The 19,486-nt window shown below is 40.6% G+C and overlaps 1 protein-coding gene across 1 annotated transcript; it reads left to right on the top strand.

Annotated features, from left to right (window-relative positions):
- The first annotated feature begins 4,648 nt into the window (after window positions 1-4,648).
- RNF139 (ring finger protein 139) lies at window positions 4,649-19,187 on the top strand. The gene is made up of 2 exons (XM_005889604.3): window positions 4,649-5,114; window positions 17,201-19,187. The coding sequence occupies exons 1-2, from the start codon at window positions 4,937-4,939 to the stop codon at window positions 19,015-19,017; spliced, it is 1,995 nt and encodes a 664-aa protein (XP_005889666.3). The 5' UTR covers window positions 4,649-4,936; the 3' UTR covers window positions 19,018-19,187.
- Window positions 19,188-19,486: the final 299 nt, after the last annotated feature.

A 19,486-nucleotide genomic window follows, 5' to 3' on the forward strand; every position in this document is an offset into this window, starting at 1 on the left:
CCATGAGTCTGGAACTGGGCCTGAGGATGTGGGGTCAGAAGCAACTGCATTCATACAGGACAGAAAACAGTACCCACCTACCCTCTGTCATAATATAGTCTGGAGAGACCTGGACCATCTGAACCTTCCACAGAATGTCACTATTACATTCATGACATCATTACTACTTGGGCCAGATAAGTGAAGTCGCTCAGTCGTGTCCGACGCTTTGTGACCCGTGGACTGTAGCCCACCAAGCTCCTCTGTCCATGGGATTCTCCAGGCAAGAGTACTGGAGTGGGTTGCCATTTCCTTCCCAAGGATAGGAAATAATCACTAGTAGGATAGGAAAAAATCACTAGTAGGAACCAGCATCCTTTTTAACATCAGTGAAATTTTAGGGTCCAGGGTGGTCTGCTTGAATGTCAAGACGTCTCCACAATAAAGAATGAATTTTTGCATCTCATTCATTTTATCAGTATTATTCTGCCACCAAGGAACCACATCAAGCTCCAGCCTTAATTCAGAACCTGGGAATACTGCTCTGATTCATACACTGGGTGACTGGAAGGCTGCCAGTTTTCAATGGGATGCAGAGCACATAAAGGCTATGTAGCAGGTACAGGCTGCAGTGTAATTAGCGTTAATGCATGAGTCATTCGATACAGGAGATTTTCTACAGGACAGGGGTACCTGATAAGCAAAGCAGTCAGAGTTTATGGCAAGACTCCAATTGGAGAATCCCAAGGTAGACTTCTAGTTTCTGTAGCAAGGCCAAGGAATCTGCCGTGGAGAACATGTCATTCACAAATGGCTCCTTGCATGCTGATGGGCCTTGGTAGGAACAGCATCTCGTGGGGCATTAAGTGACCCTATAGCCCAAGTTGCCCGTGATGAGCTGTTTTGTCAGACGCACCAATCAGTCCATCATAAGGTGGAAACAGTACACCTGGGGTTGATGACAAGTAGGCCGGGGGAAAACAGGTGCACAGGCAGGCGGCCCAGGCTCCCACATCACACTTACAACTCTGGCACCATGGTCCCTCCCACGACTCACAACTAAGGCTGCTTGAGAGGCTCTTTGTTTAGCTGATGGAGGCCAAAAAAGCCCAAGCTAAGTTCACAGATTGGTTTGTGGGGATATGGGTTCAAAACAAAAACAGACTTTTGCTGCCCTATAGTCCTACTCAGTAGTTAAATGACAGGGGAGTTTGGGGTAGTATTCCTGATCATCCATTTTGTGTGGAAAGGGAAGTGGCTTGAAGTAAAAATAGACCTTCTTGGCAAGTGGCAAATAAGTTAGGGGATTAGGGGCCTGGAATGAAAATGATTAGAAGACAGGGGACAAGGAAGCCTGGAGAAGCAGCAGTAGAGACATCTATGGGATTGGGCATGTGAGTAAAGAACTTTGGGTTGTATAACAATGCCTACTGGGGACTCCACCACAGTAGAGGCACTCAACAACCAAGAAAATGGGTGTGGCTAGTTAACCAGCAGCCGTGTCACCAGCTAACCCAGTACTGGGCTCATTTATGTAGTCATGTCCAGGAATGCAGGTGAGAGGCCAGCAACATGGCCTCCACTCACCCACGGGCCACTCCCTCATGTTCAGCCCTGAGCACTTCATACAACATCATCTGCTTGATAGCATGTTGACTACTCTGGACTTCTATCCTGAAAGGACAGTGATTGACCCTGACTAGAATCTTGCCGTCGCCAGGTATGAGTTTGCCTTTCCTGCCCACAAGGTGTTGGTCAGACTACTTAGCCAATGATTTCCAAGTGTTTGATCCATCAATGTGTCCTGCATAATACTGCCTTTGACTTAGGGACCTGATTTACAGCAAAGGTGGTGTTTCAGTGGGCACATGGCCATGGGATTCACTGGTCTTGATAAGTGTATCTGAAATTTAATGAGAAAAACTATAAAGTAATTTAGGATCAGAGATTATTTTTTAATTAATTCCCAAGGTCTGAGATAAAGTTATGATATGTATTTATCCTTTGGGGAGGGCTATCAATCCCTACCCTTCAAACTAGCATCCCCATCTTTCATTCAAAGGAAAAAATACATAATACATTGGGGGGGGGTAGAAATTCTAAGTGCTGGTTTCCTATTTTCTTCCACTAAGGAAGCTGCTTGTATCCACCCTCTGCTGCAGCTTCTGTACAGATGCCTGTGTGCTGACGGGTGTCTGACTCTTTTGCAATCCCACGGACTGTAGCCCCCTCAGGCTCTCTATCCATGAGATTTTCCAGGCAAGAATATTGGAGTGGGTTGCAGTTTCCTTCTCCAGGGGATCTTCTCCACTCAGGCATTGAACCTGCATTTTTTGCATCTCCTGCATTGGCAGGCAGATTCTTTACCACTGTGCTAACTGGGAAGCCCTGGGTACAGATATATAATACAATACGCTTGACCAACTGCATGGTCACTCTTGGAGCTTGAAATCTTGAGGACATAATTAAAACAACTCTCTAACAAAATCTTCTTTTGCTTCAGATAGCCCAGAATCAGTTCCTGTTGCATGTAACAAAGACTTGGCTGATGAAAATATAAACTGAAAATTCAAATTAAGTTTTACACATTTGACATCTAAGGGCTCTTTAGAGCTACTGAAAAGGCTTTTGAACCACTAATGTCAAATGAAACAGATTTGTATTTTTGAACACTGTAATTTATTAATACATAGACACCACATTATTTTTCTGAGTAGACTCAGTTTACTATATACATGAGCTGTGCAACATTCAAACCAATGTAGAAGCCAGAGAGATTAGATTCAGTGAATTGCAGCTGTTTCTTTGAAAGTTTATCTTTTATCTTAAAAATTCCTAAAATTTTTCTAAAAACTACCTCACTCATATAATTTTAAGGTAGTATTTTAAAGTCCTTGCCAGGATCTTATTCAAACCTTCATTTTTACAGATGGGGAAAGTGAGAACTAGTGAGTTTAAAGAGACTTGCTTGAAGTCATATCTGAGTAAGACAAGAACAACTGTGCCACCATCCTGAAAGTTCTGGTCCCAAGGTGGTATTTAGTTTTAATTAGAAATTCTTATACTAATAAAAATATGTGCATCAGATTTAAATCAGAAACTGCTACAACATGAATAAGAAAGTGTAGGAAAGAGACAAACGCCTTTTCCTAGGTTCTGTGGCTGGGGTCCTGGAAATTAAACTGATAAAATAAAAATTAAAATTAATTAACAAGAGAAAAAGAAGAGTTTATTGACTCAAGTGGTGCACAGACGCCTGGGAGAAGCTAAGTGTCGAATAACTCAAAGAGGTGGTTACAGTTTGGAGCTTATACAGCATCTTAACAAAGAACAATGTATTGTAGAGAAATGGATACAAGGAAAAGGGTTTGTTTAGGCTTTCAAGGATGGCAAACTCTGGGAAGGTAAACATTTGGGGGAAAACTAATGGAAGATAAGGATTAGTTTAATAAGGTTTGAGGGTGTTTGAGCTGTCCTCTTGGTAAGGGGGCGGTACACAACTTTTACCAATAGAAATTTACGTCTGATTTTTAGGCAAATGGAGGACTTCCCTGATAGCTCAGTTGGTAAAGAATCCGCCTGCAATGCAGGAGACTCCGGTTTGATTCCTGGATCGGGAAGATCCCTTTGGAGAAGGAACAGGCTATCCACTCCCTTATTCTTAGGGTTTCCCTGGTGGCTCGGCTGGTAAAGAATCCACCTGCAGTGTGGGAGACCTGGGTTCAATCCCTGGGTTAGGAAGATCCCCGGGAGAAGGGAAAGGCTACCCACTCCAGTACTCCGGCCTGGAGAATTCCAGGCAGAGTCGACACAACTGAGCGACTTTCACGAAATTAAGATCATTTAAGCAAATGGAAGGGGGGAAGTGCTGAGGTGGAAGGATTTTTGTTTGTTCCTGCTGTGTCCCAACTATCTTCAGCTTAAAATAATCATGTCAAAATGTCTTATTCTGGAGTCTTATGTTCTAATCCGCTACAGAAACATTAAAATGTATGGTCTCTTCCGCCTTGAGAAGGGATTGCCTGGGTATTCTTACCTCAAAGATGTGACCCAAATACCAAGGCCAGAGGTCTTGTCCTTGACATCCTAATGTGGCCAACTAGGGTCCGCAGTTCTGCCCAATCGGGTAGGAGACACAAGGATAATGTGCAAAGGGATGTTTTTCTCGGTATCGCTTACCACACCCTGCCCAAACCACAGCGTCTGCTCCATAGCCCGCGAGCAGCGACGCCTCCAACAGAACCCCAGGAGGCCTGGTAGCATCTTTGCCGGAAGGTCGGCCGCTGAGACCCGGCCTGTCGGTGGAGTTGAGTAGCTCTGGCGGGCGGCGCCTTTTGGCTTTCCAACTCCAGCAGCTCTAAATCATGTTTATGGGACGTTTAATGGGCTCTAATAAAGCAACTAGTAATTCCCGTCCGCGGAAACAGGGAAACCCGCACTGCCCCGACGCTTTTAAGGGTGAGGCGGCTACCCGGAGGTTGCGCCACTGGGTGGCGCCAAAAGCCGTGAAGGCGCCGAAACCATGGTAACGAGAGGGTCATCTGCTACGCCGAGCGTGATGACTGCGCCGGATTATGACGCAAACGTCGGCGCGCGGGCTCAGCGGTCTCGCGTGACCGCGGGCGTGGCCTCCCGGTCTGGCAACAGCAGCAACGGCAGAGGCGGGCAGGCGAGGTCAAGATGGTGGCTCCGAGGGCGGGGGAGGCGGTGGAGGGAGGAGGAGCCAGACCGTAGCCTGCCGGAAACACCGACACCCGGAGGCCTCCCGGGAGCCGCCTCAGCCGCCGCCTCCGCCGCCTGCTCCAGCTCGAGAGACGCGAGCGGGCGGCGGGGCGGGCCGTGAGAGAGACACGAGAGGGAGGGCGGGGGCGGAGTCGCCTGCCTTCGCCTCCGCCCCCGGCCGCCGTCCCGGGCCCTGCCCCGCGCGGCCCGCCCAGCCCCGGTGTGGCAGCGGCTCATGGCGGCGGTGGGGCCCCCGCAGCAGCAGGTGCGGATGGCCCATCAGCAGGTCTGGGCGGCGCTCGAAGTGGCGCTCCGGGTGCCCTGCCTCTACATCATCGACGCCATTTTCAACACCTACGATTCCAGCCAAAGCCGGTTCTGCCTCGGACTCCAGATCTTCCTCCGGCTCCTTGGTGAGAGGGACGGGGTAGGATGCGTCCGGGGACGGCTCAGCAGGCCGAGAGGTGCAGGAGGGGGAAGTTGGCCGTGCGCAGGTGGATGGGGGTGGGGGCGTGTGTGTGTCAACTAGTTTCGTTTCCCCCCCGAGTTGGAGGGGGGGGCGGCGTCTTTGTGGGCCGGGCGGGAGGAGATGACACTTGTCTCGGAGTTGACAGCAGAGCGGTCCTTCCAGCGAGTCAGCCTCCTGTTGGTTTTTGCCTCTTGAGTGAGGGTGGGGAGGAAGCAGCGATGTGCGAGCATGTGGCCCTGTGCCTGCTGCTCTCTTGGGGAGTGAGTCTTGTCTCACCGCGTCCTATGCGACAGCCTTGGAAAAACAGCACCTCTGCTTACGTTTTGCCATCTCGCCGTGTGTGACCTTGGGCTCTTCGTGCCGAGACCTGGGCCTCAGTTTCCCCCTTTCCAAAATGCGCAGTATTCGTGTGTTGTCATCTGAATGACATCCACACGAAAGAGAATGTCAATCAAACCTTGAGACTTGGCCAAAGACCTTCATGAAGAAGGTGATACTTAATAATGAGTCCTAAAATTTTCCGTGAATAGAGGAGAAGGTATTGAGAACGGTTATAAAAAGGTGGCTAGAAACTGATGAGATTTATGAAAATCAGTATCTTCGTTGTGTAAGAGTGGAGTGTGAAAAGCATCATGTACTTCATTCCCCATTTTCTCTTGCATTGCCAGAGTGAGAAGCATTTATGTTTAAGTTTTTAAAGAACTGAAACGTGGCAGATTTTGTTGATGAGGTAGAGTGTCAGGTTTTAGTGAGGTAGTGCCTTTGAAGTGTTGCTGAGGACAAGCGGATGGTGAGATCTTTTCTAAGCCTTTCTGAGTTAGAAGCCATCTGTTGCTACTTTATTCTTTTTAAAAATGATAATATTGAGTTTTCTTTTCAGCGATAAATAACAACACTTGACATTTTTTGATACTTTACTTTTGCAGCGCATCTTCACTGGTATTATCTAAGCTGATTTTCAAAAATCCCTCAAAGGAGATTGGGTGGTGTTATGAATAGTTTCATTTTACAGATGAGGAAACTGAAAGTCCTAGAGGTTGATACACAGCAAGATCCTAGACTTAACGTTGTCTTAAGACATCAGGTGTGCCTCATTTTCTTCCTCAGTACAGCTGTAATCCAGATACAGAATGGTATAGTAATGATCATAGCACTACATCTTAAAAACTAACAGATGTGAATGTGATGTTCCTTAGCACAAGACTTCTCAGTAACGTAATCTCACTTACCACTGCAAAAATGTGATGCCCTCATCATTTGTAGCAAAAATGGAGCTGTGTGATTTCCTGTATATAGAAATAGCAAATCATTATATTGGTCACCTGAAACTATTATGTTTTCTACCACAATATAAAAGAGAATTAGCAACCTTAATGTTTTGTACTTAACATATTTTGTTTAATCCTGATAGTTGCGGGGGGCGGGGGATAAAAATTAAATTAGTTAAATAATGTTACGGTGAAATTAATAAGAACAGGAACCTGATGGGAAAGCATTTTTTTCCTGTCATTTAGAAGTTCCTCATCATAATAAGGCAGTTGCTTGTCTCATTATATAAATAGAAAGGTGGTCCCAGCTGAGCGCATGACTGCCAACCCCTCCCCCCCCCCATACACACACTCATCCACCTTAAATGATGACATGATAACATACATGCCTGCAGTCAGTACCTGTACTGATTCCTGGAGTGTGGAGACTGAGAAATGGAGAACATTGATCGTTACTATTCCTGAACCCCATAGGAGAAGAGAAAGTTTGCTAGAGAGTAGAAGCTAACAGACTCCTAGAGAACTTCATGAAATTTGAAATTACGCAGTTCTGTTTTGGGCAATAAATAACAAATGTAACATGGACTTGAGGGTGGTAGGAGGGGCTTCCCCTGCTTCTGCTTTGAGAGGAGGCAGGAAGAAGCCAAAGTGGAGGAGCCAAAAAAACCCACAAAACTGGGTTTGAGAGGATTCACAAAGTCATTCTGGCAGCGGTGTAGCCAATGCCTTGAATGTTCTGGCCTGTATACTACAGAATGCAGGGCGCTCACGGTTGAGCTTCAGGCTGCTGTGGCTGCTAAGTCGCTTCAGTTGTGTCCGACTTTGTGCAGCCCCATAGACGGCAGCCCACCAGGCTCCCCCGTCCCTAGGATTCTCCAGGCAAGAACGCTGGAGTGGGTTGCCATTTCCTTCTCCAGTGCATGAAAGTGAAAAGTGAAGGTGAAGTTGCTCAGTCGTGTCCGACTCTTGGTGACCCCATGAACTTCAGCCTACCAGGCTCCTCTGTCCATGGGATTTTCCAGGCAAGAGTACTGGAGTAGGTTGCCATTGCCTTCTCCGGAGCTTCAGGCTAGGGAACTTTAAACGAGTATTTTCTTTGATTAACTCTTTTGTAATTCAAGAACACTGAACTAGTATTTTCTTTGTACTATATCCATGCTGCTTATTTATGTAGCAAATCATGGAAGTTAGTATTTGACAGGTTAAATAAGAATGTGACTCTGTCAAGTTACTTACCTGTTTTGTGCCTCTTTTCTTCACCTTTGTGAAGATGAACCATAATACTGTATTTCTCTTATAGAGTGTTAACGGCAATAAGTAAGGCTATAAGCTCTTATAACCGTATCTGGAATCTAGTAAGGAACATGTCATTGTAGCTACTAGTAAACATGGTATTAATAGCTTTTAAACAAAATTTTTATACTTCAGTTAAGACCATACTACTGTGTTACAGATATTTTGGTTTTTGGAAGTCATTAGCAAAATGTTGGTGCTGTTTATTTGAAAATTTTGATTGCAGAATGTTCTCTGGGTCAGATTTTAATGAAAAATACAAAATATTTTCCAAGTCTGTCTCTTGACTGCTCCTCACATTGTGTGTGTTAGTTGCTCAGTCATGTCCAACTCTTTGCGACCCCATGGACTATAGCCCGCCAGACTCCTCTGTCCATGGGATTCTCCAGGCTCAGAATACTGGAGTGGGTTGCCATTCCTTCTCCAGGGGATCTTCCTGACCCAGGGATTGAATCCAGGTCTCCTGCATTGCAGGCAGATTCTTTACTATCTGAGCCCCAAAGGAAGCTCCTCACATTATGACAATGTAATTATACTAATTTATCATATTTGTAAGAATAATAAAATTATTAAAAACTGGTTTTGGTGGGGGAAAATTTCACCCTGAATAAAAATAAATGTGCTAAATATTTGAGGATCATTCATTGAAGGACAGGAGAGCCTGGTGGGTTGCAAAGAGTTAATCACGACTTAGCAGCTGAACAACAAAACAATGAAGCATCTTGTTTATTATTCAGAGTGAGGGTTTGTGTGTAAAAGATACCCAAAGATGGTTGAAGTCAATTGTTCTCCCTGGGTAGTTTTTTAATAATTGTAGACCTCTCTGTACTACTGAATATAAATCTCAAAATTTGTCAATCTCACCTTTTTCTTAAAATGGAATTGTCAAGATGGAAATCTTTTCTGCATCCAGTTTTATTTATAGTGTCCAAAGAATTTACTCTCCTACAAGAAACTATTACTACTATACTTTTATTTGTTATTAAACTAATACGAGAATTCTGCAGATCAGAATATAAAGCATCTCACTTTGGAGATCCAAATTAGATCCTATCATAATATATATAATTTTTAAGAATATTAAGCTATTCTTAGGAGGTGTTAAGTGCTAAATGAAATGTAACCCAGTGCAGTGTAATGCTGAATTAGCAAATCTAAATCCAAGGCAGAAAATGCAAGCATAGGAGTTTGTTTTAATAGTATTACTCATATAATGACAATTCATCGACGTGGAAAGGCCTTTCTAAACATAGGAGAAAATCCGGAAATTACAAGGGAAGTTTTGATAAATTTGAGTACATAAAAATGAAATACTTCTTGATGACAAAATTCTTTTTTACAAAGTTTTTTTTTTTAATGACACACCAAGGGGGAAATATTTGTGTCATATTTAGTTGAAGTACTAGTAAGAGTTTTACTCTGCCGATAAGAAAAATATTTACTCCCGGAGGAAAATAGGCCCCAGGATAAGCATATCAGAGTAAATAAAATGTACAAGGTCAATAAGCAAAACAAAAATTACTCAGCCTCATTTATAATTAAAGAAATGCGGTTAAAATTTTACTTGCAAGATTGGTAAAAAATTCAAAGTTTGAATAAAAACTAGTTTGGCAAAGGTATGGGGAAATAGATGATGTTAAACAGTTTTGGTAAGCTGTTGTTTTTATGTAAAGCCACTTGGCACTGTCAACTGAAATAAAAATTCATTAGACCTTTTGACTCACAATTCTAGTTCTGAATATTTGTCCTGAAGATACAGTTTTACAGAAAATGTGGGCAAGAATATTCGTTGCAGCATTGTTGGTAATAACAAAACAAAAATTGTTAATCTAAATCTCTGTTGAAAGAGAATCTATTCATTGTGTATGTGTACTAGTTACAGCCATGCAGTGAAGTTGTTGAAAAAAGTGACTGACTTTTGGTGCTGTAGAAGGAACTCAGAAAACCTGTGACTGTAAAAACAAAGTGAAGTGATTGTAATGATTGACTGCATTGGGATAGCCTAGGGAGTCTGAGCAGATACCGTTGACATTTTGGAGGAATAATTCTTTGGTGGTGGGAGTGGCGGGATTGTGGCCAAATGATTGGTGCAAAATCTGATCCTGGTTGAGAACCACTGAGATGGACAAATAGACCAATAAACAGCATAGAGTTCAAAGCCCAGAAACAGACCACCTATGTATGTGGAGAAACTTGATGTGTTTCAGAGGTAGAATTGAAGTACAATTGAGGTAAATTAGATTATTCTATTTGTGGCCATTTGGTTACTTAAATGGAAAAAATTATATTGAACCCTACCTCACATAAGTATATAAATAGTTCAAAGTGGATTAGTATCTTAATGTGAAAAGCAGAACTTTAAAAAGTTAGAAGAAAATGTAGAACTTTTTTTTTTAATCTTAGAGTAAGGGAAAAGTTCTTTAAAACTATATAAAAGCAAGTGTATGAAATAATAAATTCAGTGATATTAAAATTAAAAACCTCTGTTAATCAAAGGGAGCATCAGAAAGAGAAAAGAGCAGTCCTACATCTGGAGAAGATGCTTGCATTACAGATAGCTACAAAGAGTCTGTAGTCAGAATATTTTTTAAATGACTATATTCAGCAAGGAAAAACAGCTCCATAAATAAATGAGCAAAAGATAAACTGGCATTTCACAGAGGAAGAAACATGAATGGTCAATAAGTAAGAAGATGCCCTCTTTGAGTATTCAGAAATGCAGTTTTTTGAAAAAGTTAAAAAAGACTCCATTATTATAATGGGATCTCCTTTGGGTAAAAAGCAAAAAGAAGTATTTATCCATGAGTGTGTTTATTTATGCAAAATTTGGTTAATTCTTCATTTAATACCTATGGGATTGGACTTTTTAAAAAATCATGTTCATATGTTTTTAATAAAAACATACTTGTTAAAATTTAAAAGCAATTTATCTTATTAATAAAGGACTTAGTATCATTTTTTTAAGTTTGATAGAAAAAATTTATCCTATAGTTTGTCAGGTACATCTACAGATTAACATTTCAAGATGTTTTATTTGTTCTACTTTTCATTGCATAGGTTTCCCTTGGGAGTAGTAAGGCAGTTATGACACTTATTTTAGTACTGTTCCATCTTTATTCTGTCAGGCGTTGAAATGTTTTTCCACAGCTTGCTTTAGGTTATATGTTATATATTAAAAGTATTTAAGGTACTTGGAGAGTTGTATTATTATTATTTCCTTCCAGTTTTTAGTCCCGAACTTCCAGAAAGGTTGTGAATGGACTTTACACAGAAAAGAGTTGAACATTGTGTTGTATAACGTACATGGTGGTTTGTTTTTTTGGTTTGGGTTTTTTTTTTTTTTTTCTTGTCTGCTTGTTTTGTTTGCTCACTTTTGGTAATCCAAATTGAAAAGGCCCTGAACTCTTTTATGAATTGAGTTCATATATATCTTCAGAGCGCCTGAATTGGCTTGGATTCCTGCCCCTTTTCCTGCCTTGAGCACTTAAGTAAAACTCGAATTACTGGAGAACCAGATCCCTAAATTGTGATGCTAGTTAGTTCTATTTGCCACTGTCCCAAGGTGCTTTTTCCTTGTAAAGCAGCATTTATATATAGCCTTGATTACTCATTGCAGGTCACTCTTAAATCTTAACGAGGAAACTTCTGTCTAGGAGCTAAATTTTCTTAGGCCTACAGGTTAAATATCAAGAGTTGAATGTCTGGAGTTGGGAAAATGAAACCAAACTTCGGTGTTATTGCCAACACTTCCTGAAGGCCTTGAGAGGGAAGAGTACTTGAGAGACTTGGAGAGTTGACTTACTTTTTTGCCATGAAAATGACAGCTGATTCTGTATTCCATACACAGGAACATGAGTATAAAGGAAAAATTTAAGGGCCTCCTATGCATACAGACTTTGGGTAGGAATTAAAATCATTTTATACTATTCTCAAAATGTTTGTGGTGGCATGCATGTGCTCAGTTGTGTCTGACTATTTGCGACCCCATGGACTGTGGACTGTAGTCCACCAGGCTCCTCTGTCTGTGGAATTTCCAGGCCAGAATACTGGAGCCGGTTGCCATTTCCTACTCCAGGGGAGCTTCCTGATCCAGGGATCAAACCAGTGTCTCTTGCACTGGAAGGTGGATTCTTTACCACTGAGCCACCAGGAAATTCTGGTCATTATCAAATCTTGGGAAGTGATTTTAATCAGGAAAGAGATAATAGTATAAGATTGTTACTTACAAGGAGATATCCAGTCTTTGAACTTGTAGTCTCACTGCCTTATTTGCCTGTCATATTCTCTTTTTTTCTTTTGGTACATTTGCACAAAGCAAAATGGCAGTTTTTATCCAGAAGTATTTCTAAAAACCCAAATCATTCCTTAATCTGTGTGTAAAAATAAGCTTTAGTGGTGGGGATAAAGCTATTAGAATAAAGTCTGGTTATAAGTTATAGCAAAGTTCATCAATATTGACGGGTAAAGATTAATTTACCACTTTGTGAATAGCAAGTTAAAAATAATTTACAGTTCCTACTTAACTCTCTCCTTTTAAAAAGTGGCATAAAGTAGAACTGAAGTTATCTTGATTTAGTTTTGACTTATTTTAGATTAAATTTTGTCTCAGGAAAAAACTACTGACTTTTGTTTTTCTATTTAGAGAAATTAAGATTACATATGGCAGCTGATTAAATTCCATTTCCTGTTACCTTCCATGGAAGGGGTTTCTAATCCTGTTCAAAAAAAAAAAAAAAAAAGCCCATTTTCTATTGAAAGGGCCATTCCCAGCTGTCAGCTTTTGGGGAGATTATTAGTGGCCCACTTGCTCAGAAAAGCAGGTAGTTAGTTCTTGCACGGAGGTTGCTGTATTTATATCTTCCAGGTGATTGTTTCCTTCTGTTCTGTTTTTCACAAATGACCTGACAGATTGGCACAAAATAAAATTTGTGGGCAGTCATCATTTGGAGGAACTTGGTTCTTGCTTCTAACTGCAGTGGATTGTGAAATGCCTCCATTGTAATGTGCATTATTGGTCTTGGTTACATACTGAAGTCACATGGGAAGATGGGTGTTTAATTTGGAGTTTGTCACTTTTTCTGTACTCCAGGGTTTCATTTCTCAGCTTTGTCTTGTCATAGTTTTTCATTTCCAAGTGGGCTGTGTTTCATGGATGCCTTTAAAAATATAATTCAGAATCCAACAGAAATGTTTATTTCCCTAGTGAATACTAATTGCACTTTATTTTCTACAAAATATTTTGGGATCCATAGACATAAAAGTTCAGATCCTTGCTTGCTATCAAGGACATATTACATAATCAGTTCAGATCAGTCGCTCAGTCGTGTCCGACTCTTTGCGACCCCATGAATCCCAGCACGCCAGGTCTCTCTGTCCATCACCAACTCCCAGAGTTCACTCAGACTCATGTCCATCAAGTCAGTGATGCCATCCAGCCATCTCATCCTCTGTCGTCCCCTTCTCCTCTTGCCCCCAATCCCTCCCAGCATCAGAGTGTTTTCCAATGAGTCAACTCTTCGCATGAGGTGGCCAAAGTACTGGAGTTTCAGCTTTAGCATCATTCCTTCCAAAGAACACCCAGGGCTGATGTCCTTTAGAATGGACTGGTTGGATCTCCTTGCAGTCCAAGGGACTCTCAAGAGTCTTCTCCAACACCACAGTTCAAAAGCATCAATTCTTTGGCACTCAGCCTTCTTCACAGTCCAACTCACATCCATACATGACCACAGGAAAAACCATAGCCTTGACTAGATGAACCTTTGTGGGCAAAGTAATGTCTCTGCTTTTGAATATGCTCTCTAGGTTGGTCATAACTTTACTTCCAAGGAGTAAGCGTCTTTTAATTTCATGGCTGCAGTCACCATCTGCAGTGATTTTGGAGCCCAGAAAAATAAAGTCTGACACTGTTTCCACTGTTTGCCCATCTATTTCCCTTCTTTCACTCTCCACTTCCACCTTCATCAAGAGGCTTTTTAGTTCCTCTTCACTTTCTGCCATAAGGGTGGTGTCATCTGCGTATCTGAGGTTATTGATATTTCTCCTGGCAGTCTTGATTCCAGCTTGTGTTTCTTCCAGTCCAGCGTTTCTCATGATGTACTCTGCATATAAGTTAAATAGACAGGGTGACAATATACAGCCTTGACGTACTCCCTTTTCCTATTTGGAACCAGTCTGTTGTTCCATGTCCAGTTCTAACTGTTGCTTCCTGACCTGCATGCAGATTTCTCAAGAGGCAGATCAGATGGTCTGGTATTCCCATCTCTTTCAGAATTTTCCACAGTTTATTGTGATCCACACAGTCAAAGGCTTTGGCAGAGTCAGTAAAGCAGAAATAGATGCTTTTCTGGAACTCTCTTGCTTTTTCCATGATCCAGCAGATGTTGGCAATTTGATCTCTGGTTCCTCTGCCTTTTCTAAAACCAGCTTGAACATCAGGAAGTTCACGATTCACATATTGCTGAAGCCTGGCTTGGAGAATTTTAAGCATTACTTTACTAGCATGTGAGATGAGTGCAATTGTGCGGTAGTTTGAGCATTCTTTGGCATTGCCTTTCTTTGGGATTGGAATGAAAACTGACCTTTTCCAGTCCTGTGGCCACTGCTGAGTTTTCCAAATTTGCTGGCATATTGAGTGCAGCACTTTCACAGCATCATCTTTCAGGATTTGGAATAGCTTAACTGGAATTCTGTCACCTCCACTAGCTTTGTTCGTAGTGATGCTTTCTAAGGCCCACTTGACTTCACATTCCAGGATGTCTGGCTCTAGGTCAGTGATCACACCATCGTGATTATCTGGGTCGTGAAGATCTTTTGGTCAGGTTATTATAAACTGGGGCTTCCCTGGTAGCTCAGCTGGTAAAGAATCTACCTGCAATGTGGGAGATCTGGGTTCTATTGCTGGGTTGGGAAGATCCCCTGGAGAAGGGCATGGCAACCCACCCCAGTATTCTTGCCTGGAGAATCCTCATGGACAAAGGAGCCTGGCGGGCTACAGTCCATGGGGTCACAAAGAGTCGGACATGACTGAGTGTCTGAGCACACACACACAACTATAAACTACAATATTAGGTGATGTCTCAGTGTCTGTAGGATGGGTAGGATTTGGACAGTCAGGGATTTGGGAAGTTGAATGGGGCCATCCTGCCAAGCAAAGAGAAGAATGTAAATACAACTGTAATTACGGCAGAGAAGAAGGGGTGTGTTTAAGAAAGAAATCTGGAGTGTTGGTTCATGTGTTTAGAGGAATATTATTGATACTTTAAAGCAAATTGGGTCCTTGAATGTTAGAACAAGACCTGTAGATTTTAATCGGTAATATCAGAGCTGCTGCAGTATTTTGAGCAAAGACATGAAGAAAGGCAGTTTGGTGGCTTGTAGATGAATTTGAATGAAAGAGTTTTTGAGACAGACTAATAGATGAGTGTCACTGAGGGAAAGGGGAGGTATAGATATTAGTAGAATTTGTCACTAATTTTCAGAGTTTGAGGATGGGGGTCTAAAGGTACAGTTAAAAGAATAATAATGGTATCTCTTACTGAAATTGGAAATCAAAAGGAAGAGCTGTTTGAGGTCAGTTTAGGCTTAGGTTTTAGAAATTCTGAGTATAGTAGTTGCAGTGCAGAAGTAGAAATAGATGAATATTTGGATGTGGTTTCTATAGTTGAGACCTTGGATAATAATGTTTATTGTAGTCTCACTTAAAAATTTGTCAGAGCACCAAGAAAGAAGGTGCTGGATGCACCTTATGAGACCGTATATTGGTGCTTATAGTGTGGGAGAGGGGGAAACTTACTAAAATACGTTTTGGTTTTCTGAATGCTGTTTTAGTTTGAAGAATTAGAAGGATGACTGTTTGAAGAAAGGGCTTCCCAGGTGGCGCTAGTGGTTTAAAAAAAAAACAAGAAACAATAAACCCACCTACCAATGCAGGGATATGTAAAGAGATGCGGGTTTGATCCCTGGATCAGGAAGATCTGCTGGAGGAGGGCATGGCAACCCACTCCAGTATTCTTGCCTGGAGAATCCCATGGACAGAGGAACCTGGCGGGCTACAGTCTGTGAGGTCACAAAGAGTTGGACATGACTGAAGCAACTTGGTACACACAAACATTTGAAGAAAAAGATTCAAAAGGAGAAAGGAAACGTGGAGGACATATTTGGTATCTGTAGGAAAGTATATACAGAAAAAAAGTGAACTTGGACCCAAGGGAGAATTCCCAAATTCAAGCAGCAGGAAAAATAAGAGCCAGCAGGAGTTCACAGTTTGAGTAAAAGGAGGAAATAGGGGTAACTATAAATGTAAAACTTAAACTTGACATTCTAAAGAACACTTTAAGAAAAATGTCAGATTTAATAGGAACAAATGTCCATTTTGCTTATTTTTAGTGTTTTTGTAATGAAGTAATCTTAACTTTTTTTAAGGTTTTCTTCAAAATTTTTTACATTATCAAAGTATGATAACACATATACAAGAGATTTGGAAAATACAAAACAAGGTTATATATAGTTCAGTTATATATTACAATTAATTTTTAAGTAGATAAATTAAGATTTTTAGTTGGAGTTTCAATATCAAACTCTCAAAAAATAATAGAATTAGTATACAGAGAAGTAGGATATTATAGACCTGAAAAGCACTGTGAACCAATTCAACATAATTCAGATTTATACAGTTTTCACACAATAACAGGATACAAATTCTATTAAGTTCCCATAGACTGTAAACTAGGAGACACTGGAACATATGCAGGGGCATAAAACAAGGTGCAAAAATTTCATGGTCCAAAGATATTGAGATCATATAGAGTCTGTTCTCTTATCATTGTGGAATTATATTAGAAATCAGTATGAAGGGATATTTGAAAATAACCCACATATTTTCAAGTGCAGTGTGACATTTACCAGGAGAGACCTTCCATCTACCCATTGAAAGCCTCAATAAAGTTAAAGCTGAAAAAAACACGGAGGGTAATTTCAGAGAAGAAAGCATTTAAATGCTTTGGTATCAAGATGAGATATTAATATTAAAGATACTTTAAACAAAATCCCATGTATTTGGAAATTAAATGTCTACTTTTAAATGACAGGCGTATCTAAGAAAACTAGTTTTGAATAACTGAAATTATAATATACATTCTTTCAAGTTTAAAGCTTGTTAAACTGTATTATCACAACAATCTCATCTTGGAAATATTTTAGTAATTTGGTTTCTGGAGATATAATGCTACTTGAATTACTCTGAAAATTAGAAAATAAGGGGTAAGATTTTAAGGATGTGTTTGATCTGTCCTGGTGAACTCTGATTTTACAAAACACTTACGGGCCTTTAAGCCTAAACTGTCTTGAGGCATAATGTTCATCAGTTTGAAAATGTTCACGCTTATTAAAGGAAGAACATCATAACTTTTAGTGGAAAAACATGCTTTAACAACGTTTCGTTCGAATGACCTCTTTCTCTCTCTTTTTTTAGGTATTTTTGTATCCAGTATTGTTCTGATCTTGTCACAGCGATCACTTTTCAAGTTTTACATGTACAGCTCCGCCTTTCTATTAGCTGCGACTTCAGTGTTGGTAAATTATTATGCTGCTTTGCACATTGACTTCTATGGTGCCTACAACACATCAGCTTTTGGAATTGAGCTGCTTCCTCGAAAAGGGCCCTCGCTGTGGATGGCACTCATTGTTCTACAGCTAACGTTTGGAATTGGATACATCACACTACTCCAAATTCATTCCATCTATTCACAGTTAATTATTTTGGATCTCTTGGTTCCTGTAATAGGCTTAATCACAGAACTACCGTTACACATCCGAGAGACTTTAGTTTTTACTTCTTCCTTGATTCTCACATTAAATACAGTGCTTGTCTTGGCAGTGAAACTTAAGTGGTTTTATTATTCCACCAGATATGTTTATCTTTTAGTGAGGCACATGTATCGAATTTATGGATTACAGTTATTAATGGAGGACACATGGAAGAGGATTCGTTTCCCAGACGTCCTGCGAGTCTTCTGGCTAACAAGAATTACAGCTCAGGCTACAGTATTAATATACATTTTAAGAATGGCCAATGAAACTGATTCCTTCTTTCTCTCTTGGGATGATTTTTGGGACCTCATTTGCAATCTCATAATTAGTGGATGTGACTCTACACTCACGGTACTGGGCATGAGTGCTGTAATTTCCTCAATAGCCCATTATTTGGGTCTTGGAATATTGGCTTTCATTGGGTCAACTGAAGAAGACGATAGGCGACTTGGCTTTGTAGCACCTGTTTTATTTTTCATTTTGGCTCTTCAGACTGGTTTAAGTGGGCTAAGACCAGAAGAGAGACTTATCCGCTTAAGCAGAAACATGTGCCTTTTATTAACAGCAGTCCTGCATTTCATCCATGGAATGACAGACCCCGTATTAATGTCGCTCAGTGCCTCTCATGTGTCATCTCTTCGTAGACATTTTCCTGTGCTCTTTGTTTCTGCTTGCCTGTTTATTCTTCCTGTTATACTCAGTTATGTTCTTTGGCATCACTATGCACTAAATACATGGTTATTTGCAGTTACAGCCTTTTGTGTGGAACTCTGCCTAAAAGTAATAGTTTCTCTCACTGTGTATACGTTATTCATGATTGATGGCTACTATAATGTCCTCTGGGAAAAGCTTGATGATTATGTCTACTATGTTCGTTCAACAGGCAATATTATTGAATTTATATTTGGAGTAGTAATGTTTGGAAATGGGGCTTATACTATGATGTTTGAGTCAGGAAGTAAAATCCGGGCTTGTATGATGTGCTTACATGCCTATTTTAACATCTACTTACAAGCAAAAAATGGCTGGAAGACATTCATGAATCGTAGAACTGCTGTAAAAAAAATTAATTCACTTCCTGAAATAAAGGGGAGCCGCCTACAAGAAATAGATGACGTATGTGCAATCTGCTACCATGAATTTACAACATCTGCTCGCATCACACCGTGTAATCATTATTTCCATGCACTTTGCCTTCGGAAGTGGCTGTACATTCAAGATACTTGTCCAATGTGCCATCAAAAAGTGTACATTGAAGATGATATCAAGGATAACACAAATACATCTAACAACAATGGATTTATTGCACCCAATGAAAACCCAGAGGAAGCTGTAAGAGAAGCTGCTGCCGAATCTGACAGGGAATTGAATGAAGATGACAGTACAGATTGTGATGACGACGCTCAGAGAGAAAGAAATGGAGTGATTCAGCACACGGGCACAGCAGCTGAAGAACTGATTAATGACGATACTGATTAAAATAGCATTTACTGATCATTGAGGTATTTGTTTAAAATTAAGTTCATCCAAAATGGAGTAATCTGCTTCACTTCGTGTGTAACCAAGCACAAAAACAGTATCAATGTTGAATCTGTGAATGGTTTTCCGTTTACTGTGATGTGCTACTGTAAATATACCTCTTTAATTACTTCTGGTCTCTTTGGTGACCTATTTAAATTTGTGTACATTATTGTACATAGAATAAAATGTTTTCACATTTTTATGACAAATTTGAACAAATAACTTTTTAATAGATGTAATAATATGGTGCGTCAACTGTGCCAAAGATTCCTCAATGAAAGTCTGTGATGTATCCAACTCTGGACCCTAGTTTTTTTTTAAAATGGGTGTGAGAGAATAAAAATGCAAATCAGGGGAAACTATGTTAAATCAAGGAAATAAAACAACTTGGACCAGAGGATAAATTCTATATGTATATAGAGTATTT

Source organism: Bos mutus, chromosome 14 (assembly GCF_027580195.1).
Source record: "Bos mutus isolate GX-2022 chromosome 14, NWIPB_WYAK_1.1, whole genome shotgun sequence".
Classification (NCBI taxonomy): domain Eukaryota; kingdom Metazoa; phylum Chordata; class Mammalia; order Artiodactyla; family Bovidae; genus Bos; species Bos mutus.